Source organism: Tyto alba, unplaced genomic scaffold (assembly GCF_018691265.1).
Source record: "Tyto alba isolate M040663 unplaced genomic scaffold, T.alba_DEE_v4.0 Super-Scaffold_27, whole genome shotgun sequence".
Taxonomy (NCBI): Eukaryota; Metazoa; Chordata; class Aves; order Strigiformes; family Tytonidae; genus Tyto; species Tyto alba.
In genome coordinates this window covers 19,968,939-19,995,426 of record NW_024881301.1, presented here as the reverse complement: position 1 = coordinate 19,995,426, position 26,488 = coordinate 19,968,939, and the positions used below count along the sequence as shown (strand labels likewise).

The following is a 26,488-nucleotide window of genomic DNA, read 5'->3' as shown; positions in this document are numbered from 1 at the left end:
GACCGATCTGCCCTGAGTCCCGTGCTTGCCCCTGCAGCATTCCTTACCGTGCTGGTTCCTAAATGGTTTCAGCGGGCGAAGGGAGCTGAGACATTGCAGAGAAGCTGTTCAGCAAGTTGGTGGTGTGCAAACTGGAGTCTTCTGATCTTGGAGGTTCGGTCCTTGTCTTGTCTTGGAGTCCTCCCTCTTGACATGGGCACCAAAAGTTACACTGCAGTTACGCAGTCTGCAGAGCCAACACAAGTAAGAGAGACTGAGCTGGGTCCTCCTTTTCCCGTTGAACGCCGCCAGCATCCTTGCTCAGCTCTTACAGCTGAACTGTGAGCCTCACAGCCCTGGCTAAGTCTGAAAATTAGTGTTTATTGAGAACCCGATTTGAAACCTAAGCATCCCAGATAATTACTGTTCCCAGATATCTTAAAAGGCCAGCCTCTTATGTCCTGCTCCTAGGAATTTCAGAGGAGCTACTAAAAATCAGAAGCTTGTTTAAGTTTTTAAATTCTGCCAAGACTTTCATCCTAATAAATTTCTGCATTATCTGTTCATACAAGTTATCTGTGGTACAATATTCCCTTCTATAGACTACACATCCACACCTTATGCCCTTAATCAACTTTATTCATGCAGGCTTCTGCAGGGAGGTAGCGGGAGAGAAAGGAAAGTTACCAACTACTTTCTGTAATTTAATTAACGTCATTTGTTTCAACAGTAGGGATAACACTGCTAAATTTTTGCTTAAATCTGGTTCAGTTGTTCTGGTTGTGTGTGAATTAACTATATGTTATATTAACAATCACATTTTCAAATTTTAAAAAGTATAGTTTGCCTAAACAGCAGAGCTCTCAACTATTGTTTTAATTTCAAAATATATCATTTGCCTTTGATTTAATTATCAGTGTAACAACCAGTTTTGAATTGGGTGGAAGAACACCCTTCTGATGACAGACTTCGGCCAGAACAGATGTTTATAAAAACTTTTTTCTATTGTACAAAAAGAAAGCCACATGAAGGAAACATATCATGTAGTGATTCTTAAAACTGTGCTCACAGCAAGAGGAGATTTGGGGAGATTTGGATTAAATGCTGGGGGGGGGGGGGCGGGGAAGAAGGAAGAATCCAGACCTGGAAATGTTTATTTACTATTGCAGTTCTATTGACCTCAGTGATTATTCCCATAAATAGATGTTCACTGGCAAGTATTCACATCAAATTCAGCAAGTTACTCGTATTGCATTTCCTATTTACACCCTTATGTGAAGGACAGGGAAGAGATTAACTTGATAGTGGATCTTTTTTCAGACAATTACATAATTAAATTTTATATATAGTTAGGAGGAAGCTAGTGTTGTGTATTGCTCATATTCAGAAACTGGAATATGAGCTAGGCAGAGTGAACATGGTGATGCTACAAAAGAGAAGTAAAGTAATTTTAATAAATGTAAAAATTCCCTTTGCCATGAATTTTAAAACTAAAATGTAACATATTCCACCCAACAAGAATGAATTACCACTAAACCTGTTTTACAGCATTAGGGATAAGATCACTAGATTGACTGGATCACAAATGCGTGCCATTTAGCAGTATGCCAATTAATAGCATGACATTTATTTTTTCCACCAGTTCAGACCCACTTAGCATGTGATTTACGTGTTTTTCCAGATCAGGAAATTAGAAAGCTTAAGACTAAAAAAGTGTTTTGCAGATTGTCTTGTGATGGTCTATCAGTTGTTAGTCTCTGTGTTGGAAGTTTCATGTAAGTGCCTATGTAGCTTTGATATCTCCAGGAAAAAGGCTGCAAACACTTTGGTTCCTTCAATGTAGTTGTGTCTGTGAAGAAGGAAGGAAAGAGAATGAAACCCTGTCAGGCTGTTCTGCTCTTCAAATTAGCAGCATAGTCCAGTGAAGTTTTTAGTCTTCAGAGGAATTTTCAAGGTTGGTCACCCAAAAATAGGACGCAGTGCACAGAAATTCAGAACATCCTTCAATTGGCATTACTCTGAGGGATTCACTGAGAAAACTTTTTCCAGTGTTAGGTCCCCTAATTACTATTGTCTGTAGCCATAAGGGTTGAGACTATACTGAGGGGAAGTAAAAAATACTTCGAGAATTATTGCAGGATTCTCCAGTTCCTCATGCTCAACATGACTTGACTCAGAAGCTGCTTAGATATTCAGGCAACACTCTGAGCAGTGTCTTACCATGGTGCCTCAAAGAATGAGCACAAGTGGCAAGTTTAAGCTAATTTTGATATAATTACACTAGTTTTGGTCCCTGTAATATAAATACACCTTTATATCAATTTATACTGACAGCCATCAAAATCCTTACTTAACCATTAGCCTGCATGTGTCTGACTGGCATACTTCGAAATGGATGCTGTGACAGAAGAGTGCCTGTCTACATCATCATCTTTCAGACCAGAGGTGAATTTCAGTGGCAGTGAAATGAAAAATGCCCATGTGCTGTATTTGAAGACTGAGTAGACACTCCATGAAAAGCGTATAGCAGTACATGATAGATTGGGAATTTTGCTTTCTGCTTTGGCACAGAAACAAGTTTGCCGGAGACAGTAATTTGGGACTGTCCAGTGCACAGCAAATCTTCCCGTCTGGCCAGGTTATTTGTGGGTGCTAGGGGACATCAGTTGTCCCTCCTTCTCTTATAGCGCAAATGGATAAACAAAAGAAACCTGCTTATTTTCTCATTCTGAGAGTGCTCCCCATCATCAGCGGCTCCGATTGGAAACATCATCACACTTTTCTGCGTTATAGTCTGAAACATTCTGGCAACAGGAACTGTTGAACCATCACGAATAAAATCTGGATCTTCTCCAAAAACTGAAATACATGGAAAGAATTAATCCATTATAAGCAAATAAAGGTGCTTTCTTCTGCTACCATATATTTGAGCAGATAGCTGATATTAAGAGCTGCTGAGTAGAAATTGGTTTGAGTGATTTCATGAACCTGCTTCACTTTACAGACCTCTAGCTTCATAGCAGTGCACAAAAACAACCAAATGAGGTCTTTTGACTACTCCTATTAAATATACCCCAATTCAGCAAGGTGTGGAAGAAGATATGGCTGAGTTGTTCTATCAAAATCAATGAGATTCATAGGAGTAAGTGACTGTAGCACTGAATTGGGAAACCCTTTTGCTCTATGGATGAGCGCGATTCTCCTGCACACTTGCAGACACATTAAGAACTGAAAAAAAAGAAGGGACATACCTGTTTTTATTGCCCTTCTTGCTGCTTTATATAGTGGATCATTAATATCAGCAAGCCAGGGCTTCGCACCCAAAGGCATGGACACTTTCAGTTTGTTTGGACTGTTCCTCTTGGAAAAGACCCCCTCCAAGTGCTCCACCACCTGTGGGGAAAGCACATTGCAGTCAGAAGCATTCATCCTCTTGCAACGCAAGCTTACACCCACATTCCCACTTCTGCTCTCAGAAGCATATAAATGCTAGGAACATTCATTTTACTATTGCAGGTGTAAATTTGTGAAGTGCTAAGAGCAACTTAGTTTACGTAGTAGAGGCCAAAGAAGAGGTTTGCCTCTTACCTGTTGTTTCACAACTGAAAGGTCCATGTGGGGGACCTGACGGATTGAGAATTTGCCAATGACTTTTGCCGGAATGACTGTTTTAATCCCTGGTTCATGAAAAGCTCCTTCGATCCCATGAATTGAGAGAGAAGGGTAACGCCACAGGTGTAGAAGTATTTCTTCCTTCAAAAACATAACATTGAAAAGATAAGGGATGACACTAGAGACATTCACAGTTGATACAGATTGATGTGAAGAAACATACATCATAAAACTTGTATTTGGAGACCTCTGTATTTTAGAGATGTTTAAAACAATGTACATATCTTTTAATTTTAAAAAATACTACTTCTTTCAGTCAGTGTTTATTTACCTTTAGAAATATTTGGATAAGAACAGCTTTTTATGCACAACAAGAATGGTGGAGCATTGTTTTAAAATAACTTGGAAGTAAATTTTTTTAGTGCAAGGAAAAATAAGAACGATTTCTGATTTGACCATCTGTTTATCTGGGAATTTCTTGCAGGAGAAACCTGTGACCAATTTAGCCAGACTCCTCCCAGATGATACCAAGGAAGAGATTCTATTAATGATCATTAAATAATGCAATAGGTAAGATGATAATGCTCAACAACCAAGTTAAACTGTTTTTCTGGGGAAGAGAAGAAGGGTTAAAAAAAAAATATAGAAAAGAAAATGTTTACTCTAAGGAAGAAAGAAGTACATAAATTATAAATTGGTTTTCATGTAGAACCCCAAGGCACTACTCCTTCCCTTCTGCTCCAATCTGATGAGACTAGAGATTTATGTACACATAAAATTTGCACCACTTCATCCTCATATAGGTGAAGCATCAAAACTTATATAGTGTAGTTACATTATACTTCTGTATTACTGATTATTACAGTCTATCTTAGGCTAATTTGGAAGCTTTTTCATGGAAATAATAGCACCTGTGTCAGAGCTTATACCAGTATAATTGTGTAGTGATAGAACACTAAATCACTCCTCTCCTTTCTCCCAGATGTCACTCTTGTACAGAGAGATCTTTCCGAGCCAGCTTTTACCTGCTGTTTTTTATTTAGGATATAATTTTTAAATGCTGGCAAAGAGCGGCTTATAGCTTTGGGTGGTTTTTTGGCATGCTCGGCAGACATCAAAATCTGAATTAAACAAATAAAAAACACCCAAAACACATCTGCCTAAAACTGCTTCCCCTTTTTTCAGAGCTGAATACAACTTCTTTCCTACTATGTAATCTGTATGCAGGGGTTTTAATGCTTATTTTCTTATTTTGTTTGGCTAGTTAGGCAAGGGGGGAGAGAAGGGGTAGTACAAGGAAGGGGGAGCGATATTGTTAGTTTTGCATTATGCCTTTTCATTGATTATTCATATTTTGGATCACTTTCCCCAGGTGCAGTAGCTTACGTTTTCAGCAGATTAATTGTATTTACCTTTTAATGCTCTGTGCTCCTTTATTTTATTCTGAGTTTGCCATTGACTGAAAATATCTTTGGCCCTATGCGTGAATGCTACAAAAGGGTGATTTAAATTCTTTCTGCTGACCATTTATACAAATTGTATGTTACCTTGGTGCCATAGAGGAATTTTTTCACACCACTATTATTTTTATGTTCTTCTAGATCAAATTCAATCGATTCATATAATTTTCTCTCCTCTTCTGTCAGGGCAGTGACACTGTGGTAGATTCCAGGGATCTGAATACAACCTGAGGGATCCACAAGGCTGTCTACAAAATAAGACAGAGATACCAGTACAAGTGAGACCTACTTCTTCCACTTGGCAATCACAACATCTTTTCCTTTTCACTTCCTAACCATTTAATGAGTAAGCCTAACTAACAACTGTTTGCATCCATCAAATTGTGGCACCTAACTTAATGTATTTTCGTATTTATTAAGAAAACCATTGGGCTGCTGTTTGTGTGTAGTTTGTAGTGTGTCAGCCCAGCTGCTGACATGAAAATATCATCCTACTGAGATACAAATCAGCATTAAAAAGTAAGGTTTCTCTACCTGTGTATATGTTCAAGTGGCCAGCAATCCTTAAACATTCTTGATGGACACATGACTGACCTCAGCTTAACGGGCACATGTCTGAGGTCCTGGCCTTACTGGGGACATTCACTTCCTCAGCTGCTGCCGCTGTAGCTGTGCTGAGTTTTGGGAACCTGGGAATCTTGCTTCAATTAGACTTGCCTTACTCAGGTCAATTAAACATGGGACTGATCTTCGTTAGGCTAATTGCTAGCTGTTGCTCCCCAGTTACTCCTGAGAATGATGCATGTTATTACCCAGCAGAGCTATTAGGTCCATCATCGGCTCATGAATGATGCCTCCAAAGGTTCCGGAGTGAAGGTCCTTGTCACCACATTCAACCTGTACCAAAAACACTGGTTACATATAAATAGTCCCTACCTTATTCTTCTGTGTTTGTTTTCCACAGTGACTGGTAGCTTCAGTTTTTAAAACGAGGCCAAAAACTAATAGAAAATGACTATGTGTTTCTATTTATAAAATGGAAAACTTCATGTCAGGAACAATTTGCTTTGGTAAAGAGAAGATAGGGCTCTCTTGTTAACCACTAGAGAGAAGAATTCAGCTGTCTGTAGCACTTAGAGGCATTTGAGAGCAAGAGTCCCTCTCCATTCCCTCATTTGCTTCAGTAAGATTAAATACATTGTAAGTGAAACACTTGCATATTCCTGTTTCTAACATTGCAGAATAAATTCTTCAAGTTCTCTATCCTTTTTATTTAATGCAAAATCTTCATAACAAAGTCAAGAAAGAACCTTACTTGTTTTGCATTAGGAAAATATATGTCCAACCTTAATTCCAGATTGCAACAAATAAGAATTTAGAGGTCTCTTGAATCACGTGGCTTTAGACTAGAGAGAGGCATTTGGTTTATTAAATGGGTTCTTTTTCCATACACATTTTCATACTCGGGTTTATCATAAACTATTTTCCTGCAACGAACTTGTTTATTCTTCTCAAAACCTCATTACAGCCAACTGTCTGGTAGCAGGCAGAGATCATTTTTGATGTTTTAATAGCATCGTTTTTCTTAACCAAGACTTAGAAGAATTGAATAAAGGCTGCCAAGGCTCTTTTGGTTAAAAACAAATTTCATTCTTTTTCAGACATAAAGGTTAGTGCAGATTTTTCCTTAGTTCTTGAGTTCTTTAATCTTCTCTCTGAATTCCTTTTATGCTTCATCAGGAAGTCTCCGGATGAGAAATTTCTGCTCTTCATTTCACAGTAGCTCATGTTGGCTGTTAAATATACTACAGTGCCCTGTTATTTGCTTCTGCCAATGGTTACAAAAATTTTGTGTGGCTTTTAAAACCAGGAATCCAACCAAATTTAGTCCCTTTAGGGGGATACATTGCACTAAGCAGTATCTGCTGCAAAAGGGCAGAGCAGCAGAAGAAATGGTTTTGGAGTGAGAGAGCCGGGGGGTGCAGGGATGACGCTGCAAGAGAACAGAGTTGATGTGTGGAGGGAGTGATGAGAAAAGACTGGGACAGTGGTAGGAGAGTAATGGGATAGGAAAAGGATCAAGGGGAGAGAGGTAAGTGAAGAAATGATGATTGAAGAGAAGTTAATGAAAGTAAACAAGGGTAACTGAACTGAAATGAGAAGGAAAATATATACAAGCCAAAGAGGATATGGAAGAAAGCTCTGTGTTTGTAAATATTAAGCTTGCTCTCAGTCTTTCTCTGCATGCAGATGTAGATGTGATTACAGTTACATCACTGCGCTCTGATCAGGGGCTCAGTTCAAATGAACTTTACCTCCACAAAGAAGCAGGCATTTCCCCGACTCCCATATGTAAGGGCAGGCTTCTTGTTGCTAAGCCAGAGGTTGTCCGAAATCACGATATAATCAACATCAGAGAAAAAGCACTGGTTTTCTTCTTCAAGTAACTTTTCTAGTCCCAAGGACCCTGCTTCTTCCATGCCTTCAATTACAAACTTGAAGTTCACTGGCAAAGCCTAGATAAACATTAGAGAAGTCTGGGTAAGGAACAAGCATTTTCAAAAATGAAAAAAAGCTTTAAAATCAGAAGTAGACTGGCTTGCAGTACAAGTTGTGCTAGGAAAAGAAGGATATAGGATATATAGCTTGCTTCTGTAGAAAGGGCAGTGATAAACAGACACATACAGTTTCCCAGAAAAATGTGGGTTTCGTTATGTTTTTATCTACTTTTCATTTTTGATGAAGAATAAGTGATACCTTTTTCCTTCTTTGTGTTTTCAGAAAATTTGCTGGACTGTTTCATTAAATGTGCTTTCTCTCAGTGCTATTAAATATTCTAATTGCTTTGGAAAGTCTAACTGTGTAATAACAGTTGCATTTTCACAGAAAATTTCCTGCCTCTTATATTTCCACTGTTAGTGCCCATGAGGGAACCACTGGCAGAAGTCCACTGCTGTGGTTTTCCTAACATCTTATCTGTCACCAGAGTTACCCACCTGGTGGTAAAAATGCTGTTGGTGATTCTACTATAATTGTCCTTTTAGTACTCATTAATTCATTTGCCTGCTAGTTCATAAGGATGCATTTCCAAGGGTAACTAATAATACTTTTGTTATGGAATAGTGTGAGTTGTGCTGACACGTCCCATAGGAGAAATAAATTTGAGCATAGTTTCCTATTCCAATTAATTTTCTCATTACAGGCTTTAAGATGTTTTCTCTTTTGATTCAATGCTCAGATTAAACACAGGAACAAATGTGTAGGATTAAATGAACTTGTGTTATGGATGGGTTCACCAATGGTTCATTGAATGACCACAAAAAGTTTAGAAACAAACTGTTCATGAATATTGTTTGATGGTCTGTGCTGTTTTCTAGGGAAAGGCTTCAAATAACAAAGACTTCTTTTTGCTAGTTTGTTAAAATGCCAACATAGCTATTAGTGATTTGAAAAACAGGAAAAATGCAGAAAGACAGCCCCATAACCATATCCACTTAAAACAGCTAATCTGTAGTCAGATAATGTGTGCTTGCTAGCACTTAGGAGACACTGAAGTCAATTCAGTACTACTGATGCAAGAAAAACATCAATTTTCCAGAAGGTTTCAAAAGGACTTTAAAAGTCAAGACTTAATGCTCAATTTGTGCCACAATGTCATAAGAGGCACAAAATTGTTTCTCAGCAATCTAACAAAATGTGTTGTGCAAATTCATCTTAAAGGATGCTTTCTAGCCAAGTTATAAGTTTAGAATATATGTTGGTTTAACTTTGCACTGGGGGTACAACTAGCCCAAAATTATTAAATATGCAGACCAATTTGGAGATTACATTGGTCATTGTAGTAATTCAGGCAAAAGTTTGACTCGTAGAGTTTTATCAGTCTCTAAGCGAGTATATTTGTACATGGTTAATGCACCCATTCAAAGTATTTGTGTTGATAAACCTAATACATTGTTGAAAGAACAGCCCATTACATACGAGCATTTTTAGATACTTATTCTCTTCATACATACCCACAAATTGAAGGTAACATGTAGGTAGACAAAACCAAAGATCATCAATATGTAACAGCAGAGATGAGTCTTCAGGATCAATCTGTGATATATGCTATTTTACCATTTTAAAAGCTCTCAAGAGAGTAGGGTATCAAACCAGCTTAATGTATGTAATATATATTGAATGCTTCCACCAGTCTGTTTTCCTCTGTAGGACAATGACAGCAATATTGTATTTACATTGCATACAGACTGTTCAAAATGGAAATGGTCAAGGACAGATTCTTACCAGAGTGGGACCAGTGCCTTGGATATAGCATTAGAAATAAGCTAATATTTCAAAACGTATGTGGTCTGTTGAGACCGAAATGTATCATCTAACTCACAAGAATGTAAATGCATCCCACCAGAGATGATATAATAATAATAATAATAACAACAACGGCAACAATAATAAAATACTCATTGATACCTACTAATTTCAAGGCTCTAAATGTTTCCACTGCATTTATCCAAGCTAGGACAGGTCCTTTATTATCTGTTGCTCCACGCCCATAGAGATTTCCTTAAAAAGAACAGAGGAAAGTTTTTAAGCAATCTTTGAAACTTCTCTCATCACTTTAGTGTGATCAGCAAATTCCTGTTGCCGCAGAAGCTGTAGTGGTGTGTCAAGTAAAGTGTCAAAAGAGTCAGAATCTCATTGACTTGTTTTAAATAAGGTGATGGGTGTTTCCCAATGGACTGGTACACTTTTCTTTCTTTCTTTCCTTTTATGTACATCATATTGTGGTTTCTGTTACATGCCAATTTCTGAGCTTCACTGTTGTTCTTAGGAGCTGTTTGTTCATGCCAGGCATACCTGAAGAATTTGCACAATATGCAGCTTCTGTACACATCAGCCAGCCCAGCTAACAAGCAGCAAAAACCCCACAGATAAATACCACAGTAGAATTTGAAGCTACAAGTCTAGTACATAACTTTTTTTTTTTTTAAAAAAAAAAAAAAAAAGCATTCAGCTGTACAGTTATATACAGGTACAGATTTCAGCTTCATGTACAGTGATAAATTTCTGTGGCAGTCCCCACTGGAGGCAGGAGAATTACCCAGGTAAGGCTGTTTGGAACTGGTCCCAGCCAACGGGAAAGGGCAAATTAATGGTTGTAGCACAGGCCTGGGAATCAGGATTTCTGGGTACTTGGGGTCTTAATCATCTGCTGACCTTCTACCCATCATTTTTGTTCCTTCAGTGAATGGAGCTCTTCGTGCTCAGTTGGCTGTAGTGGAAGGATGGTTACATTAAGGGGGGCCTCACATTCTTCCACTGCAAATGCTTCTTAGCTCCAGTATAGCAGGTGGAGGTTCTAAGAATCATGAAGCAAGAATGGGAAGTGCGAGGGAAGATAATGGTTGATGCAACAACCCAGCAGAAATGTATTCTCTATTGAATACTCTATAAAGTGGCATTAACCTCATGTGGCTCTTCCACACCAAATATTAGGCAATCACTGATGGGTCTCACTAGTCACTGCATGGTCATCAAGGCTCAAAGCTGCTGGATTTGTCCCAAAGATTTCCATGGGAGAAGTCCTCATATACAGGGAGCTTCCTTCCACTCAGAATCTCAGTTTTGTATTCAAATAATGATGCAAAACTTATGTCCAAGTACACACCATCGATTTCAGTCAGTGTGTAAGGGTCAGTTTTCCAGCCATCTTCCTTTTTGGCAGGCTGCACATCCACGTGACCATAGAAACATACAGTGGGGTTTTGTGGATCCTTCCCCAGTTCCCCAAGAATCACAGGAGGCAGTGGGAGGTCCTGGCCATCGGGCAACTGTGGAGAAATGTTTAAAAAAGTGACTAAGGAAAAACAAACCTTTGAAAACTTACAAATGTTATAAAAAAAAACCCCTGGAATTCTCAGTATTGTCAATACTTCTACATACTCAGTTGGCTCTGATTTGATCAGGTGCACAAATCTGACTTTGAATCCAGCTCTAACCTACCCAGAGAAGTTAAATTTTTTCTCCCCACCTGTTTAGATTCTGCAGGGACTTTATGGAGTAATTCTAACACTTTACTGTCATAAACTCCCTCATTACTAAACTCTTGATTCCCAGCACTGGAGAAGACAAAGCTGACTGTGTGCTGTAGTGACAAAAGCATATGTTGTGACACTGAAAGAGTCAAAGGCCACACAAACTGTTTGGGGGGGCTTGATTTCACCACAGACAGAGGGCAGGAGGCCTGAACCTTAAATACAGAAATAAAAAGTTTTGCCGGCAGGAGGCAGCAGCAACTATTTCAGATCTCTGAAAACAAGTTAAGGCTCTAAACTAATGCTGTAATGTACCACTGTGCAGAATGGATCTCCACATTGGTCAAGAGAGGCTGGGTGTCTCACAGAAGAGAGGAATAAGAAGTGAAAGAATGTGTGTACTCCCTTGTTTTCACCACTAATATCAGACTGCATCAGCCTGTTGCAATCCGAAAGGATAGTTGCTTCTTGCCAAGAAATTAAAGGAAAACCCATTTTGTGAAACAGTATCTTGGCCCTAGGCAGAGAAAAGTGTCTCTGGTCTCTGCTCCAACAACAGGTACAATCCATTCCCTGCTTTTATCAACACAGACCAGTGCTATATATTTTAACAATCATAACTGCATACCAAGTGCATGCTAAGGTTTTAATTTTAAATGCATGCATTACAACTATTAAATGACATAACCTGAAATATTAAAGTATTGCTGTGCTGCAAGGTCCTTGTGCTAAGACTCTCACAATCCTCCTCAGAAGCCTCAGAGGAAATAAAAGGGAATTGATATTAGTGAACTTTTGAATTCCTGTTAGAATAGGAATCTAACAGCCCAGGGCAGGAAAGAGCCCCCAGCTGCAGTAAGGTAAGTAATTAGAGACAGAGATTTCCCAGAGATTAACTCTTGCCTGTTGCTTTCCAACAGTCATTAAGAAAATAGCTTGGAGCATTTGTCAGAAAACTGAAGATGAAGCTCAAGACAGCTAGCCCTTTCTGTCTGGCAATATTTTCCTTGTAAAAGCTACCTCACTCACATGGAGACTTTGGTGACAAATGATGCATTGTGTGTCATGCTTCATTACTCAGAAGAATGTGAAAACAAGCCCTGGTAAAAAACTCAGGTCTTTTACTTTTGCAAACTGCTCTGCTCCAGTTAAAAGTGTCAAACCATCCCTGCTATGCAGAGAACATCTATTTGCATTTGGATTGTCTGTTATCAGACAGTCTGAGGAGGGACTGATTTCAGCAGGTATCATGTAACTACAGGGCTACTAATAAATTGCTATCTATCTACCAAAAACACTGGTATCTCATAATATATGTTTGCATATACATAGAACTGAGTGTAATAGGTAGACTACACGTGCAAATATGTTTTAAATGCAAGAATCAGACAAGTACCTGGTGTGTCCCCAAGTTTACTGAATTAACAGTGGCTCCCAGCGCTGCAAGTCTGTCTGCTGCCAATGTCATCATTCGTATTACTTCTTGCCTCAGATCTGGTTGGACAGAATCGCTTTCCACAGCCACCCATTGCTTAAGATCCTGCCCAGAAAGGAAAGTAATATAGTTATATCACCCAGGATGCTGCAGTGTTTGGCCCTTGAACATGAAAAGTGCCGCATTGGAAGATGGTTTCATTTCTATCCCACCAAAACAATGTAATGGATGCAATAAGGCTTCAGAGTTGAGAGGAATTGCTTAGATGGGTCCCCGAGTTGTAAGTCCTGATGTTCTAAACAGGGAGGGTGCCCACACGTAGGCATTTGCACTATCAACCATGGATCTAAAATCTGGTGAAAGAGGAGGTAGACTAGATGCTGACCAGTTTCCATTGCAGAAATTCCATTATGGACAAATTACCTCAGTGATTCTCGAGAGGATTCAGAAGTGCTCATAGCTTTAAAGCATAACTGATACTGACTGGACTAATTATGTTTCAGCCTTTTCACAGGGAACTGTCAAAAATGAAAGCATAGACTAGCATGGGACCAAGACTCCTCTCCTTGTCAAGAGCACACCTACAAAAAGCAGTTCTGATATAAAGCAAGTGAGAGAGCATCCTATCTGGCTTGCTTCTCCCAGGCAGGTGTGTTTTGGCTCAGTGGAGCCTCTCTGCACACACTCGAAGGATGCCCACAGCCATCTATCCGGTTTGTGGAGGTCCATGCAAATCCCTTTTCCACCTGGAGGGTCCCTAGCAGAGACCATTCCCTTGCAGCCTGGCTTTGTGAAGCACTTGTGGTACACCCGATGCCAGACCTGGAACCCTGCTCATTACCTTAGTGACATTCATCTGGCACATAGAGCACAGGTCTCTGGGGCACCAGTTCTGCGCTTGTCATTTCGCTTCAATATAGTTCCTACCTCAATAAAATCACTTTGATGTACATCAATGTACTGGAAGATCTCCGTCTCCAACGCCGAAGAGGATGGTGAGGACATTACTGCCTTAGAGAGTAGCACAGGGCTGAGATGGACGCTATCTGAAAGTTAAGGATAAAATTCAGCATGTTAGAGACATCCTACAATATGCGCTTCTTTTCAGTTCTAGAAAGCACAGACAGTTGCAAAGTGCTGAGCCTATTTAAGTCTCATTTAAGTTTTTCAAGCCAGGAGAAAGTATGCCTGGACTATTTCATCACATAAAACCTTCAATCGACTCACAGTCAAGTTTCCAAAAGAAAAAAAGTAAAAAAATGTCCAAAGAGTGAGCAGCTTTACAATTTCTGCTTTACAAGTAAATCAGGGGAAGTGTTTTCTAAATAAACATTTGTTACATCAATTTTTTTATACACAAACCTCAAATTGTATGTTCTGGGAAGACAACCCCAGGGAAAGACTTGCAATCAACAACACACATCAGTGACCCAGGGGACTCATCTTTCTTTTTCGTCATTTCCAGAAGGAGAGAGAAAAATGGATTCACAGACACACATTGCATATTTTACATGAATAAGGGAGAACAATCCTGACACCGGAGAGTATTAAACAAATAGCTTTTGTGGCTGAATAAGAACATTGTCAATACTGAAGCACTTGATAAGTGCAGAAGTCATTTAGTACTTGCAAACCTCTCCACCATCTTGTTTCTGACAAGATAAGTGAAGATTTAAAAACCATAAGGTTTCAAAAAGTGTTTTTCTTCCTTCCTGCAGTTTTCCTTTCCTGTTTCCTTGAAGTTCTTGCTGTAGTTTCTTGAATCCGTGTTAGCAGAATAATACTTGGATGGCTAAATACTTGGCTGGGCTAAACTCAGAATAGCTGCTGTATTGGGCTGTGTGACAGGATGGACTCCAAGGTCGAAGCCCAACACTTTGATTCTAAAAATATTCTGCACCAGTAACAAAATGTGCCATTGCAGGTCCATCCATAATTCCTTAACTTTGATGCATTGCTAAGATGATAGGCTATGGTAATATTAACAATTTCAATTATGTTTCTCTGACAGAGAAGAAAGATTGAAAACCCAAGTGTGATGAACAAGAGAAGGGAAACCGTTCATTTTGGCTAGAGATCCTGTCTGTATGAAGGATGGGTCCCATTTTCCAACCTCCCCTTAGAAGCAAGGTTGCATCCACATTGCCTGAGACACGGGTCACTCTCTGAACTAAAGCTCTGAGAAGGCTTATGACACTAGATGTAATTGCCAGTGTCCGGTTCCTGACATCTGTTGACACTGGAAACACTGGTATTGGAAGAGAGCAAATGCCAATTTTGCAGAACAGTGAAGCTGGAAAGTACTGCCATGGAGATGACTCGTTAACTGAGATAAGAAAATCCAAATTTTGGTGGGATTTTTAGGATGCAGAGATTAAATGTAGGCATATTATTTAAATGTAGGAAAGTTAATGAAATGCTAATGCTTGCTGGGAAAAAAAACCTCTAAGTGATGATCAAAGTACCATTTTCTACTCACATTTTCTCCATAAAAAGGTGAACCCTACCTTGAAGAGGCGTATCTAATCAACCAACCCCTTCAAATATTCACATCACCAGTCACAGCAGCAGCAATTTGGCCTAAACCAAAAGGGATTATTACAGGAATTTTTGAAACAAGCATGAAAAAAAAAAAATCAGGACACTTCAGAAAACACAAAGCAGCTTCTCAGATTTAACAACAAGGATGTGGTTGCAAAAGAGGTTTTGGTGTTTAGTAGCTTAGGTTGTGGTCAACTTTGGATAGAACTTCAGCAGGTAAGGCCTAATAACAGGAGTTTTGCAACAAGCACCCCAAACTTAAAATCCCCAGACTGGCTATTTCTTCCAGCCTTGGACTGTGCAAGTGGCTACAAACATTTGGCAACTGAAGCCCATTTTACAGAGGGCAATAGCACATAGGAGTGCAATCCCAGACATGGCCAGGAGGACTTCCCAGCTTGCGGAGGGCAGACAAGATCAGGAGTCCCAGGCTGGGGTGGTGGTAACTGTTCCCCGATGAAGTTTCCCGACAGAGATGAGACGCTGGCGCTTGCTGGGGCGGTGCCCGGGTAGGTACAGGAGGGTATTTGGGCTGAGACACTGCAGGTCGTGTCCAAAAGGGGCCCAAGGTACAGAGAGATGATCGGTATTAGGCAGAAGCTGATCGCAGAGGACATTTATGCCGTTTGCTTCTCTTTTTGTTGCTGTGTGCTTTTGGGAGACCAGGCAATGGCTCTGCTTGTGTGAGGCTGCTCAGTCTCGCTTTAGCTAGCAGTGGGTCCCAGGAGAACAAAGTTTACCTTCACGCTGGGCCTTATGAGAGACATAGTGTCTTCCACCTCCGAGGTGGGTCTCGCAGAGGGGAGCTGGTTCCTGCATGGGCTGAGGAGAGGAAAGGACCCCTGGTGTACATTTGTGAGGGGCTCCAAGAAAGTGTAAGGCACTGCACCTCCAGAAGAAAGTGATAGGAACAGGCATTGTACAGTGTGGTCATTCATTTGAAAGTGGGATGAATCCTAGACTTGCCATGGGCATTGCCAACAGACAGATCAAGAGATGCCAGGATGTGAGGATTTTAGTCAGAATTTCTTCTAGGGAGACTTGAGGTCTGTTACCACAAAGCCTGCTAGATGCCTCAGTTTCACACATATTTCTCTCATTCCTTCTACCTTGCCATTTCCAAACCTCAATTTGGAAAAGATTTTCAACAGAGTCCACTGAATGTGCCCTCATTTAACCTCACCATAGGAAACCAGACGGGCTTCTCTGGGTTCAGTGACTTACAAAAAATACCTTTTGGGTATGCCACACATGAACAAGAAGGATCATAACACAGGTCAGAACATGGCTGCTAGAGTAACCAAGCTCATGCTGTGGATAAGTATCAATGCCTCCATCATATATGGTTTTCCCTCTTTCTGTTCAAATACTGAATTTTGCTGAATTTATGCATTTTCACTCTAAAAAGAATGAGTGCATAAATAGTTGGCACCCTACTGTGACTTGAAGAAACACATACCTTTCTTTTAAAATTACATGAAGGTCAGAATCACAAAAGGGCTGCTTACACAGGGGATGTGTGCTGTGGTGGTGATTGTATCTTCCTTTTTTTATCTGTGTTACATGTGAGTGACCTGGAAGTATGCAGACGAGAGACATATGTCTTCAAGTTATGTTTCATTAGCTACTAACTGTTTAAGAAAATGAAACGAGTAAACTAAAATGCTGTGACGGAAAATGAAAACATTCATACAAACAAAACATCCTATGAATATCTGATATAATTCTGTGATGTTTTCAAAACAGAGACAGACTTCAAGAAAATCTGATAGGATATCACAAAATATAGTTTCTTTCACAAATAAAAATAAGCATGGACAGTGGCAAAGTTGGGAAAATTAATGCGAGAAGATACTTACACAGTCCTGCAGATTAGCAGAGTGCACCAAATACTAATAATTCAAACAAGAAATTAGGTAGCAGCTATGTTGTGCTGTGCTTGAGGGAGGGAGGGGAGTAGCAGATGGAACTTCACGTTAATGCACTACTAATACACAGACAATGCGGCTCAAAAGCATTTGGATCACAACTGGGAAAGCTTGTGCAGAAAAGGGAGTATGTTTAATAAAGCAGTAGAAAGATTTCAAGCAAGGCTAAAATAGCTCAGTGTTACAGGGAGGGCAAAAATGATTTGAAAGGATGATAAAGCTGGGGTGGGGAGGGAGGGAGGAAAGTATCAAACAAAGACTTCAGTGTTCAATTTCAAGTGATTTTATTTGATCTCATTTTAAAGAGCAGTTGCTGCTTTATAGAAAAATGTAGAATGACTATTTTTAAAAATAATGTATGATGGTCATGCAGTTTCTCTTCCTTCATTCCTTGGTAGTAAGAACATTTTGTGTCTCACTTCCTCCCATCTTGTTAAGTGCTGTTAAAAGAAAACTTAGCATTCTGAGGCAGTGATTTAACAAGAAATCCAAGTTGATTCTTTAACTTGGATGACTCTTTGACAAAATATCAACTAAACCTGTAAAACATTTGAGAAGCAACTCCTGAACATGCCTCACTACCCTTCTTGCCGTTCCTGAAGCGCGTGCCCCGAGTGCTTTCCTCCCTGTGATGCAGCATTTGAGGGGTGTGTATGTGTGGGGGAGTACCAAAGAAAATTGAACATTGTGCAACAAACCCAGAGAAAAACAAAGTCAGAATTTGCCTCGTTTGCAAATAATATAAAGAACATTTGACATGAAAGGACAAAAAGATGTGTATGGCAGTAGGAGCTAATTTACCAAACCAATGGTGGGCTCCATTGAAAGGAACATTCCCCCTAAGCAAACACCATCAAGGAAGATAACCAAGATGACGGGGTTATTATTTAACTTCCTTTAACAACATCCCCTGATAAGAGTCCTACCTTTGGTGGAAGCAGGCAATCAAGCCTCAGTCGCCTCTCCAGCTGACTAGGTGAGACCCTTGGAGGAGGAGGAGGAGGAGGATGACGACTCTTCAGGTGGCAGTTCTCGAGCACAGCCCTGGCCACGTGCAGCCACTGCCGTTGTAATGACCAGGAGCCGCAGAGATCCAGGCACCTGCAGGGAGATGAGCACCTGCTGACGGAGCCTGACTGCATTGGAAGATGATTAAAGAAATGGATTCACACCCAATAGACGGTGTAACAGCAATGGAAACGTTTGGTGGGAAACATAGGTACGATGTGGCACTTGCTGGCAGGTGACACTGCAATGCCCAGTGCTGTTTCCAGCAGTCAGCTCTTAAAAAGTGTTACGATATGAGCTGCCTTAAGGGCGTTTCGGAGATTGGCAATGACTAGCCCTGCCCTCACTCAAGCCAATTTATTAGAGAAAAAAGTGAGACCCTGTTTATCAGTTCTGCTTTGCTGTAATACAAATGATACTAACAAAGGAAGTCCTTAGCACTTTGTGATCTTGTTTTGCAGCTGCCTTTATGGCTGGTGATAAGAGCTTGAACTGGGAAGGTCACCTCTTCCACTTACAGAGCTGTGTTCTGCAGTTAGGAAAGGTTACTTTTAAGTTTAACTCTTTTGGTTTAGATGCTTAAGTCCGCTTCTTTATCATATAATAATCCAAGCAGGATATCCAAATCAAGCCATGGGAAATTTTCCCATCTCCTTTTCCTCCTCCTTTTTTCCTTGAAAGTCCCAGATCCTAGCAGGAATCCCAGCATCAGAAAGCGCTTGGGTGTTGCTGATAAGTGTTTGCTACTTTACAATAGTATTTTGGAGGACTTACAGAAGAGAGGTGGCTTTTGATTGTTGCTTTGTTTTGAAAAGAAAATAATACATTTTTGTTAAAGAGAATAATTTCTCCCAGGAAGTAGTATTTCACTCTGTGCCCACTGAGAAGTAATTCACTATTCACCCAAGAAAATTTTCTGAGCTTGACTGCTCATTGGTTTGCAACAAGTTAAACACCAGTATAAAAAAAATCCTTATTAGAAAGACAGCTGCACTGTCTTTTACTCTTTTCACAGCAAAAAGGTTAGTAGGAAAGAACTGTGGAAGGTACAGCTAAGTAGCAAACTACATGCACTAGTATGCAAGGCTGAGCTAGTAATCTGGTTCATAAAATGCAGTGAGCATCAAAAGGAAAATTAGAATATACATGAATAATATTTACTATAATCTGATTTGGATGGCCTCACCACATTCTTGCTGCCAGTTCTTCCATACCAGAGGGCCTCTGAACTTGTTGCAAATTTTAGGTGCTTGTGTTTGTGTACAAGTTTCTATCCTTATGGTCCTCTCTCCATTTTGAAAGAGAAGCTATTCCCATGATCAGATTCAGTAACAAGCACCAGTCCTCAAAGGGAAGTCAAGGTCCTGTCTTAGAACCTTGTAAAGACCTTTCAGTCTCTTATGTACTTGTTCTTCATTTGATTAATACAGGAAAATTCATTTGCAAATGAAATGCAAAAGTTGGGAGAGAATTAAATGTTTGTTTGCATTTATTTAAAATATTTCTATTTTTACATAAATCCTGCCTTTAAATGTCTCACACTGGAGTTACTCCTGAATTGCAATAGTACAAGTGAGATTAGAACTAGGTCTACTAAATCTAGTCATTCAACTATTTCCTTATTTATCACTTTATACTACTGAGAAAATATACTATTGTGTAAAAAAAAAAAAACAAAACAAAACAAAACAAAAAAAAACCCAAACCAATGACTACTTTGTAGCTTATTATTCCATTGCTCCTTATTTCACAACCTATAACTTGGAACAAGGTTGAGAGTCCACAATATAAAAGATTTTTTTTTTTTTATGGTCATTGTTCCATTTATGGAGTATCATAAACATTACAAACATTGTTTAGAAGCATTTTTAAATGCAGGCAGCTTTATCCCCTTAATAAAAACACTCTTAAATGGTAGCTTATTAACTACAAGAAATTAAAGAACCAAGTTGAATAGTTTGGCTGAGTGATGGCATGGACAACTCCTCTTTGGAATACAATAAGTGTTTAAGCAGGAAAAAATAGATTAATTACAGTAAAATAAGAGTAGAACTAAAACAACCGGATAAAGAAAAGAAAAAAAAGCACCAATGTCTTTATCTTCTCTGTGTTTCTGTTGCTACATCAGGGCAGCAGCCTCAGTTAGTTACAAAGTGATGGTACAAACAAGATTAACTTAAGCTCATTGGCACTTCAGCAGAATTAGCATGCCTTAATTGTTACATTAATTAAAAAAGTATCTTAAATAATTACAATATTAAGTTTGAGCGAGCAAATATGTAAGAAATATGCTGTTAGGAACAATATTTCACTGACAGAGGAATGATATGATGGTTTTCAGTGCCACTCATTGTTCTATAAGCAACTACCTCTAGTTCAAGCCAGATATTTTTCGTTTCTTGAAGGTGTATTGCGGGGAAATGGAAATAATATTGTAGTGTCATAATCAGTGGTACCTGGTTATTATTGCAGCTTACTGCCATTTCTCAATATACTGCCTTCATATAACTTACCATTGTGTCCTAGAAGTGTGGAATGGAGAGGCCCCTTCACACAATTCCTAAAATACCTCTCCCCTGCAAGGATGTCTAACTTCTGCTCCCTGTGCAGCAGCAGCAAGCCCTTCCACCTCCTCACTCCTTCCCACTTCACACTGCAGTTTAAAGCGTATTTCCCAGCCATCATCTTTCAAGAAAATCATAACCGATGCCAGAACTTGGGACCACATGCTAAGCAATATTGCCCACTGTGAGAGTTTGTCAGACAGTGGAGCGAGATTGCACTGGCAGAAAGGTCAAGACCCCCAAGATCCTGAATTAGTAGTTGTTACCTGAATGTCAATAATTGCACCTGGATATGTCAGTGGAAGGAAATTAATTTAGAAAAAGCCCCCTTACCTAGGCAAGATATTGCACAGCGCTTCACAAGGGTTGGTAGCTACAGGCTGTCCTCTGTATGGAGCAACGATGCTCAGCACCTTCCAGGAGCAGGGCCACAAAGATTTGAGATGCTCTGTAAAGGAAGAACAGTAGCGTGAAGCCTTCTCACCTCCTGATGGCTAGTTCAGCAGGCTGTCTGTGTGCAGATCTCCAAGCATGCAAGCTTTAAGTGATAGTCCCTGGAGAGGAACAAAAAAGTTCTTCTTGTCCAGCACCTTTTCCAGTACACTGCACTGAATGTTGAGATTATGAATCTGTCCTGTTTTTCCACGAGCAAGACTGTAAGTTCATGCTGCTTAATGATTAAACAAAAGTATTTTCAGATATCAATCACTGAAGCAATAGCAAGAGGTTATTCCCATCTTTATGTCCTTCAGACAGCTTTGCACAGCCAAATAACAGCAGCATTGCCTTGAGGGTCATTAATGCTCTCCCATGCAGGTGAGGTTTTTATCCAACTGATAACTCACAGTCATTCCCAGACATAGGAGACTGACTTGATGAGTTCACAGGGTGAAGTTGATACTAACCATGCAGTACTTTGTTTATACAGCTCTTCACGCTGCCTCCTCCCACCTTACTGTGAGGTCCAGGAATCGGCAGAGGCAGGGCACGAGTCATTGAGGCGGTGGTGTGCATGGTGTCCCTCAAGACACACGTCTGGAGTACCACAAAGTTAACTCAGTTTGACACTTCACTGACTTCTGCATCTTGGCTGGGTGTCCCTGGAGCAGCAGCCTCTAAAGAAAGGCTTATGAGTATTTTTTTCATTTCAGCTCTCCTGACGTTGAAGTGTATTTGGGAGAAGGCCAAAGCAAGCAGAGAGCTTCTTCTCTTGACAAATATAAATCCCTCTTAAATAGCTTAAAAATAAAGGAACCCACTGCTTATACATATATGAATATATATATATTAACTATATATACACAAATACTGTTGCATCTCATGGCAACAGATGTTACCATTGCAAAGTCTTTGTGACTGTGACCTCCTTAAGGAGGAGTGTGAGGTATTTCATAGCACATCTCTTCTATCAAAGTGCCGCTGACTATCAAGGGTAAATCATGTACTTTGAGAGCCCAGAGCAGATGCTCATTAAACCGAGGCTCTGCACCATTCACGTGCTATGCAAGTCATGCTGCCAATGGCAGATTTGTGAAAGACATGATAGCATCTCAACAAAAACAGAGAGGCAGATAGTTACAAGACTGAAGCCTTTCATTACAAAACTAATTCCTATCTAGACACCTCATTAAACGCCCACACGTAGGCACTGAGCCTGCTAAAAACTGAAGTGGATTCGTGACTAGTAGATCAGGCTCTTTGGCTGAGGTGCTGTAATCTTAATTACAACTTCCACGGAAATAGTTCCCTACTCATTCCACAAGAGTTTAAGGCTTAAAATGCTTCCCTACAGACAAGTATTTTTGCTCTTTTCATTGCAGTCTTTTAAGGTAGAGAAGTTTCTCATATGTTCAAAGGCCTTTCAACAAAAGTGAAGCATGTGCCTTAACATGGCTTAAAAGGCAGTGATGGCTTTCCATTTTTTGTACTATAAGAACCCAAATGTTTAGAGCTAATATTTTTATATCTCTTAACTTTTAAGCAAATGACAGTTCTGAAAAATCACTGTTTTGGATGCAAGTCATTAATCCCACACTCCAAGTGCCTAAATCCTTACATAAATTATGAAATTTTGGTTGAAATATTTGAGATAATTAATGAAGATGCGTGAAGTTTGTATCCCCTCACTCACTGCACTTCAGATAGAATTAAGCTTTAGGGTGAGCTAAAGAAAAGAAACAACAGAAATCCCATGATAGTAATAATAATAAAAAAATGCATTTAAGCCGTTATCTATGAAAGATCAAGGCACAACCAGCTGTTACAGGAGCAGTTCCACTCTGTACTCCTCTCTTCTTGCCTGGAAACCAGTCCTTAATTGGGACACAGCTTGACCAGGAAGAAAAATGTATTCTCTCCATTTGCAATAAAATACATACCCTTCCATGCAAGCTGAGAAATGGGAAGGCTGAGGGAGTCACATCGCAGATATACACTGCTGGGATGCATGCTTGAGCCACAAGATTCTTGCAGTCAAGATGAGCAACACTATCACTGGCTTTGGCTTTCATCTGTCTTTAATAAGGATTTCCTGCTCCGGCCCCCGAATACAAGGTCATAGACACCTACCCTTGAGAGAAAGGTGCTGGGCTCTCCCTGCCATGCTGAGCTGAATGTTAGGGCAGCCCTCAGCTTGCTGCCCTAGGTTGCAGAGCCACCTGATAGCATGGATCCGTGTCCAACTTGTTGCTACAGACACTGATCCCCACCACAGGGCTCTGGGCTCCTCTCCAAGGCTCACCCCAAACTGATCATCAGCCTAAGAAAACAACTCCAGGTTTTCAAATTCTGGCTCTTAACCACAAAACACACCACTATGACACACTGATAGCTTTTGTTTTCAATTTATTTGCATGACCACATTGTATTCTTTGTTTGCTTCCTACATGTTGGGACACACATAGTCGATGGTACAGCTGGATAGCCTTTACCTCAATCCATGACATGCAATTACATAGAAACTTCCCATAATGGAACACTGAAAATTTAGAGGCAGCATTTTTTTTTTTTCACTTCTTTATCTGGGAAAACCACAATACCTATGTCTTGCTATACCCCTTTATTAGCATACAAACCAACTTTTTGTTTAGCAGGGTTTTCGTATTTGTTATATCACAGGTGACATAAGAACCAAAAAACACATTCTGATGTCCCCTGACTTCCTTGGTGCCTTCCCTCATTAAGGCTATAGAGATTAGGATAGTTTGTTTGTTTTCATATTGATACCTACAGGGAAGCTGGCTGAGCAAGTAGATTCCTGCAACAAAAACCTACCCGAGCAGCATATACAATTTACACAGATAATTATGCACAAGAAAACGAGGACTGAAAATAATGGCATAATGAAATGGATCCAGTTTTCCTGCCACATTTAGAGAAGTACCAATATATTTATGTCAGCCTTAGTTTCTCCTCTTGCAGTAAGTCTGCTTTCATCTACAAGATAATTCACTATTGGGGTAAAAGGAAAAGTCATTATTAAAAGTATTGCTAGAGGCAGCACATACCTCCATTTTCCAAAGCAGTAATTGTGTGAAGAGCTCATAGAAGAATCTAATTCTGGAACATGATGGACTTAAGGAGTCCAAACCATCCATTTAGTACCTTGTGAGTGACTTCAACTGAATACAAAGGTGTCAGAGATGTCATATTCTTCACTGGTGTGCAGCCTTCCTAGCCACATGTAAACACACCTTTTATCTGCTTAGACTTGTTCTTTCTTACCTGGGAAGAGAGAAAAAGAGAGAAAAAGCTCTGTGGAGGTACTGGAAAGATAATGCAACTCACACATTTGAGGCTTTAGGTGAATCCTGCAAGCAAAGGATTTAAAAAAAAAAAAAAAGGTGTATTTTGTTTTTTTTTTTTTTCTCATAAAGAGTCAGCTTTCAAAGAGCCACATTTCAAGCAAAAAAAAAAAAAAAAAAAGAAAAATGCCAGCCTGAAGTAGTGTAACTGATTCCTTTTGAATTATCTCAGCATGGTGTCATTTTATCTGAAGGTTTCATTCGTTCCTGTGACTAGTAATTGGGCCTTAAACTGGCTAACAGATTTAGTGGGATCAAGCTCTCAAATTCAGAGCACTGTGAAAACATATAGAGAGTTTTTGATCTTTAAACTGAAAGATAAATGTATGTTATCCAGGTGACATGTGCCACTAAGTGCTGAAATAAGGGCTTTACAGTATTTGGTGTGTTCCTCTGCTAATAGCAAGATATAAGTCACTCTTTGCCCCTTCCAATCTTGAAAACTCTCTGAATATTGATAATTATGAGAAAAAAATCGAGCGACGGACCAAGTTTATAAATTTATACGTCATTTGCCAATATAACTGCTTTACCTGAAGTAGCTAATTCTCCCCAATCACAGGTACAAAAAAGGTTTTTATACCATTCTGCTGTTTGTTAGTTTTGACTTGTAGAATAACTGAATAGGTTTAAAAGACTCAGGATGACACATTAATTTCTATCAACACAGATAAAATTATATTTGCAGCAGATTAATTACAATGTGTTTTTGCATTATCATCTTACAGAAAGTGTGTGAAATTAAAATTTACCACCTTGCTGTTATAAAGCAAACAAGTTTCTGAACATTTCACAGTTTGAAGTTACCATGTCCTCTACTTTTAATTTAGATCCAAACTTAAAACAGACTCTCAGATTCATAGACCACTTAGTCATTTTATCACCCCAAATTCTTACATTCAGTAATTGAAAAAGTCTAATAAACAGTGTGCCAGGTTGTTAATTATTTTTGATGGGTGCAGACTCTAGTCATTCAAATTCAAAAGCAAACAGGTGCATACATCTAAGTTTATGAACAGATTACCATGCACTCGTGGATATATTAGCCTCACTTCTGTGTTGATGTCTATGAGTACATGTGGATGAAAAGACTCTTGTATTGCAGACTGTGTGCTACTGAAAAAAAAATTCCTATTCCAGCCCCCTTTTTAATTTTAGTGCTAAGTCTAATTATTTTCAGAATCTTTCTTCTACATCCTTAAGGTCTGCTGGTCTGTTAGTGGCAGAGATTGTTTTATTGAAACTTTCTTCCATATAAATCAAATTATTGGAAGGAACTAGAGGAGCATTTATCACTGAGGAGCTCTCAGCTCCCTCTAATGAGGTCAGAGAAGCTGAACTTGTTTTACATTTGGAACAGATAATGCTAATCAGCTGTTACTGAGCACAGCTTCAAGGTGACTGCTGTGTCCCAGTAAATGTGTCATATTTGCACATAGATGTGGAACTACAATGCATTAAGAAATTTGAATGTATCATCTTAAATATTAATATTTTATGTTGATGACTTAGTTACCTGTCATAGCCTATAGGAACACTTTCACAGAGTGGGCAGTGTAATACAACGTAGTTTTCTATTAATTTAATACTCAGTAAATCTTGTGCTCCCCTTTTCCATGGGGAAAAAAAAAAAAAAAAAAACAAACAAAAAAACCAACAAACCCTCAGATGTGTTTGCTACTTTTTAGTGTACTTCCATTTTAAACCAATCAATGCATGAACACATCTGCAGTTAATGATAACATTTTATCCTCCCATTTCTCAAATCCCTTCCTCAAAACTATTAAATTTTAAAAATAAGGTCTTCTGAACAGGTCTCAAGGTATTTAAATTCCATCTGAGTGTCAGAGAACTCCAAGTAAAGATTCCAAAAATTATATGCAGTTCTACGAAGTTATGAAAGTACATAACCAGCCAAATTCCATTAAATATTTCCAGATCAGTGCAAAAGAACATCGGCAGGCTGAAGCCTGGAAGTTAATAAACTCTGGCTGTGCATCCTCTAGGATCATGTATTTATACATTCACTTATACCTTTCTCATGAAGCCCTTTATTTCTGAAACCTGTCTTTCTCTCCATTCAAGTTACCTTTCTTCACATCTCTCTATACTGAAATTCTGTTGCC

The 26,488-nt window shown here is 39.4% G+C and overlaps 1 protein-coding gene across 2 annotated transcripts; it reads right to left on the bottom strand.

Annotated features, from left to right (window-relative positions):
• Nucleotides 1–1,010: 1,010 nt before the first annotated feature.
• CNDP1 (carnosine dipeptidase 1) lies at nucleotides 1,011–20,954 on the bottom strand. Of its 2 annotated transcripts, XM_042798100.1 has the most exons (13): nucleotides 20,893–20,954; nucleotides 17,914–18,088; nucleotides 13,446–13,564; nucleotides 12,480–12,623; nucleotides 10,717–10,879; nucleotides 9,523–9,611; nucleotides 7,367–7,567; nucleotides 5,864–5,948; nucleotides 5,139–5,299; nucleotides 3,568–3,732; nucleotides 3,231–3,372; nucleotides 2,691–2,838; nucleotides 1,011–1,828 (listed from the first exon to the last, which is right to left on the bottom strand). In XM_042798100.1, exons 3-13 carry the CDS (start codon nucleotides 13,521–13,523, stop codon nucleotides 1,723–1,725), a joined length of 1,482 nt encoding a protein of 493 aa, XP_042654034.1. In that variant the 5' UTR covers nucleotides 13,524–13,564; nucleotides 17,914–18,088; nucleotides 20,893–20,954; the 3' UTR covers nucleotides 1,011–1,722. The 2 variants fall into 2 exon arrangements, with proteins under 2 accessions (XP_042654034.1, XP_032866501.2); XM_033010610.2 differs by lacking the exons at nucleotides 17,914–18,088; nucleotides 20,893–20,954 and adding an exon at nucleotides 16,519–16,566.
• Nucleotides 20,955–26,488: the final 5,534 nt, after the last annotated feature.

What these genes read in the sequence shown, in the direction of transcription:
- CNDP1 (XM_042798100.1), bottom strand. Translation starts at nt 13,523, where the DNA reads ATGTCCTCACCATCCTCTTCGGCGTTGGAGACGGAGATCTTCCAGTAC. An exon ending in ATCAAAGTGATTTTATTGAG is followed by an intron (nt 12,624 to 13,445) that starts GTAGGAACTATA and finishes CTTTCTGGGCAG; the next exon opens with GATCTTAAGCAATGGGTGGC. An exon ending in AAGAAGGGCAATAAAAACAG is followed by an intron (nt 2,839 to 3,230) that starts GTATGTCCCTTC and finishes CATGTATTTCAG; the next exon opens with TTTTTGGAGAAGATCCAGAT.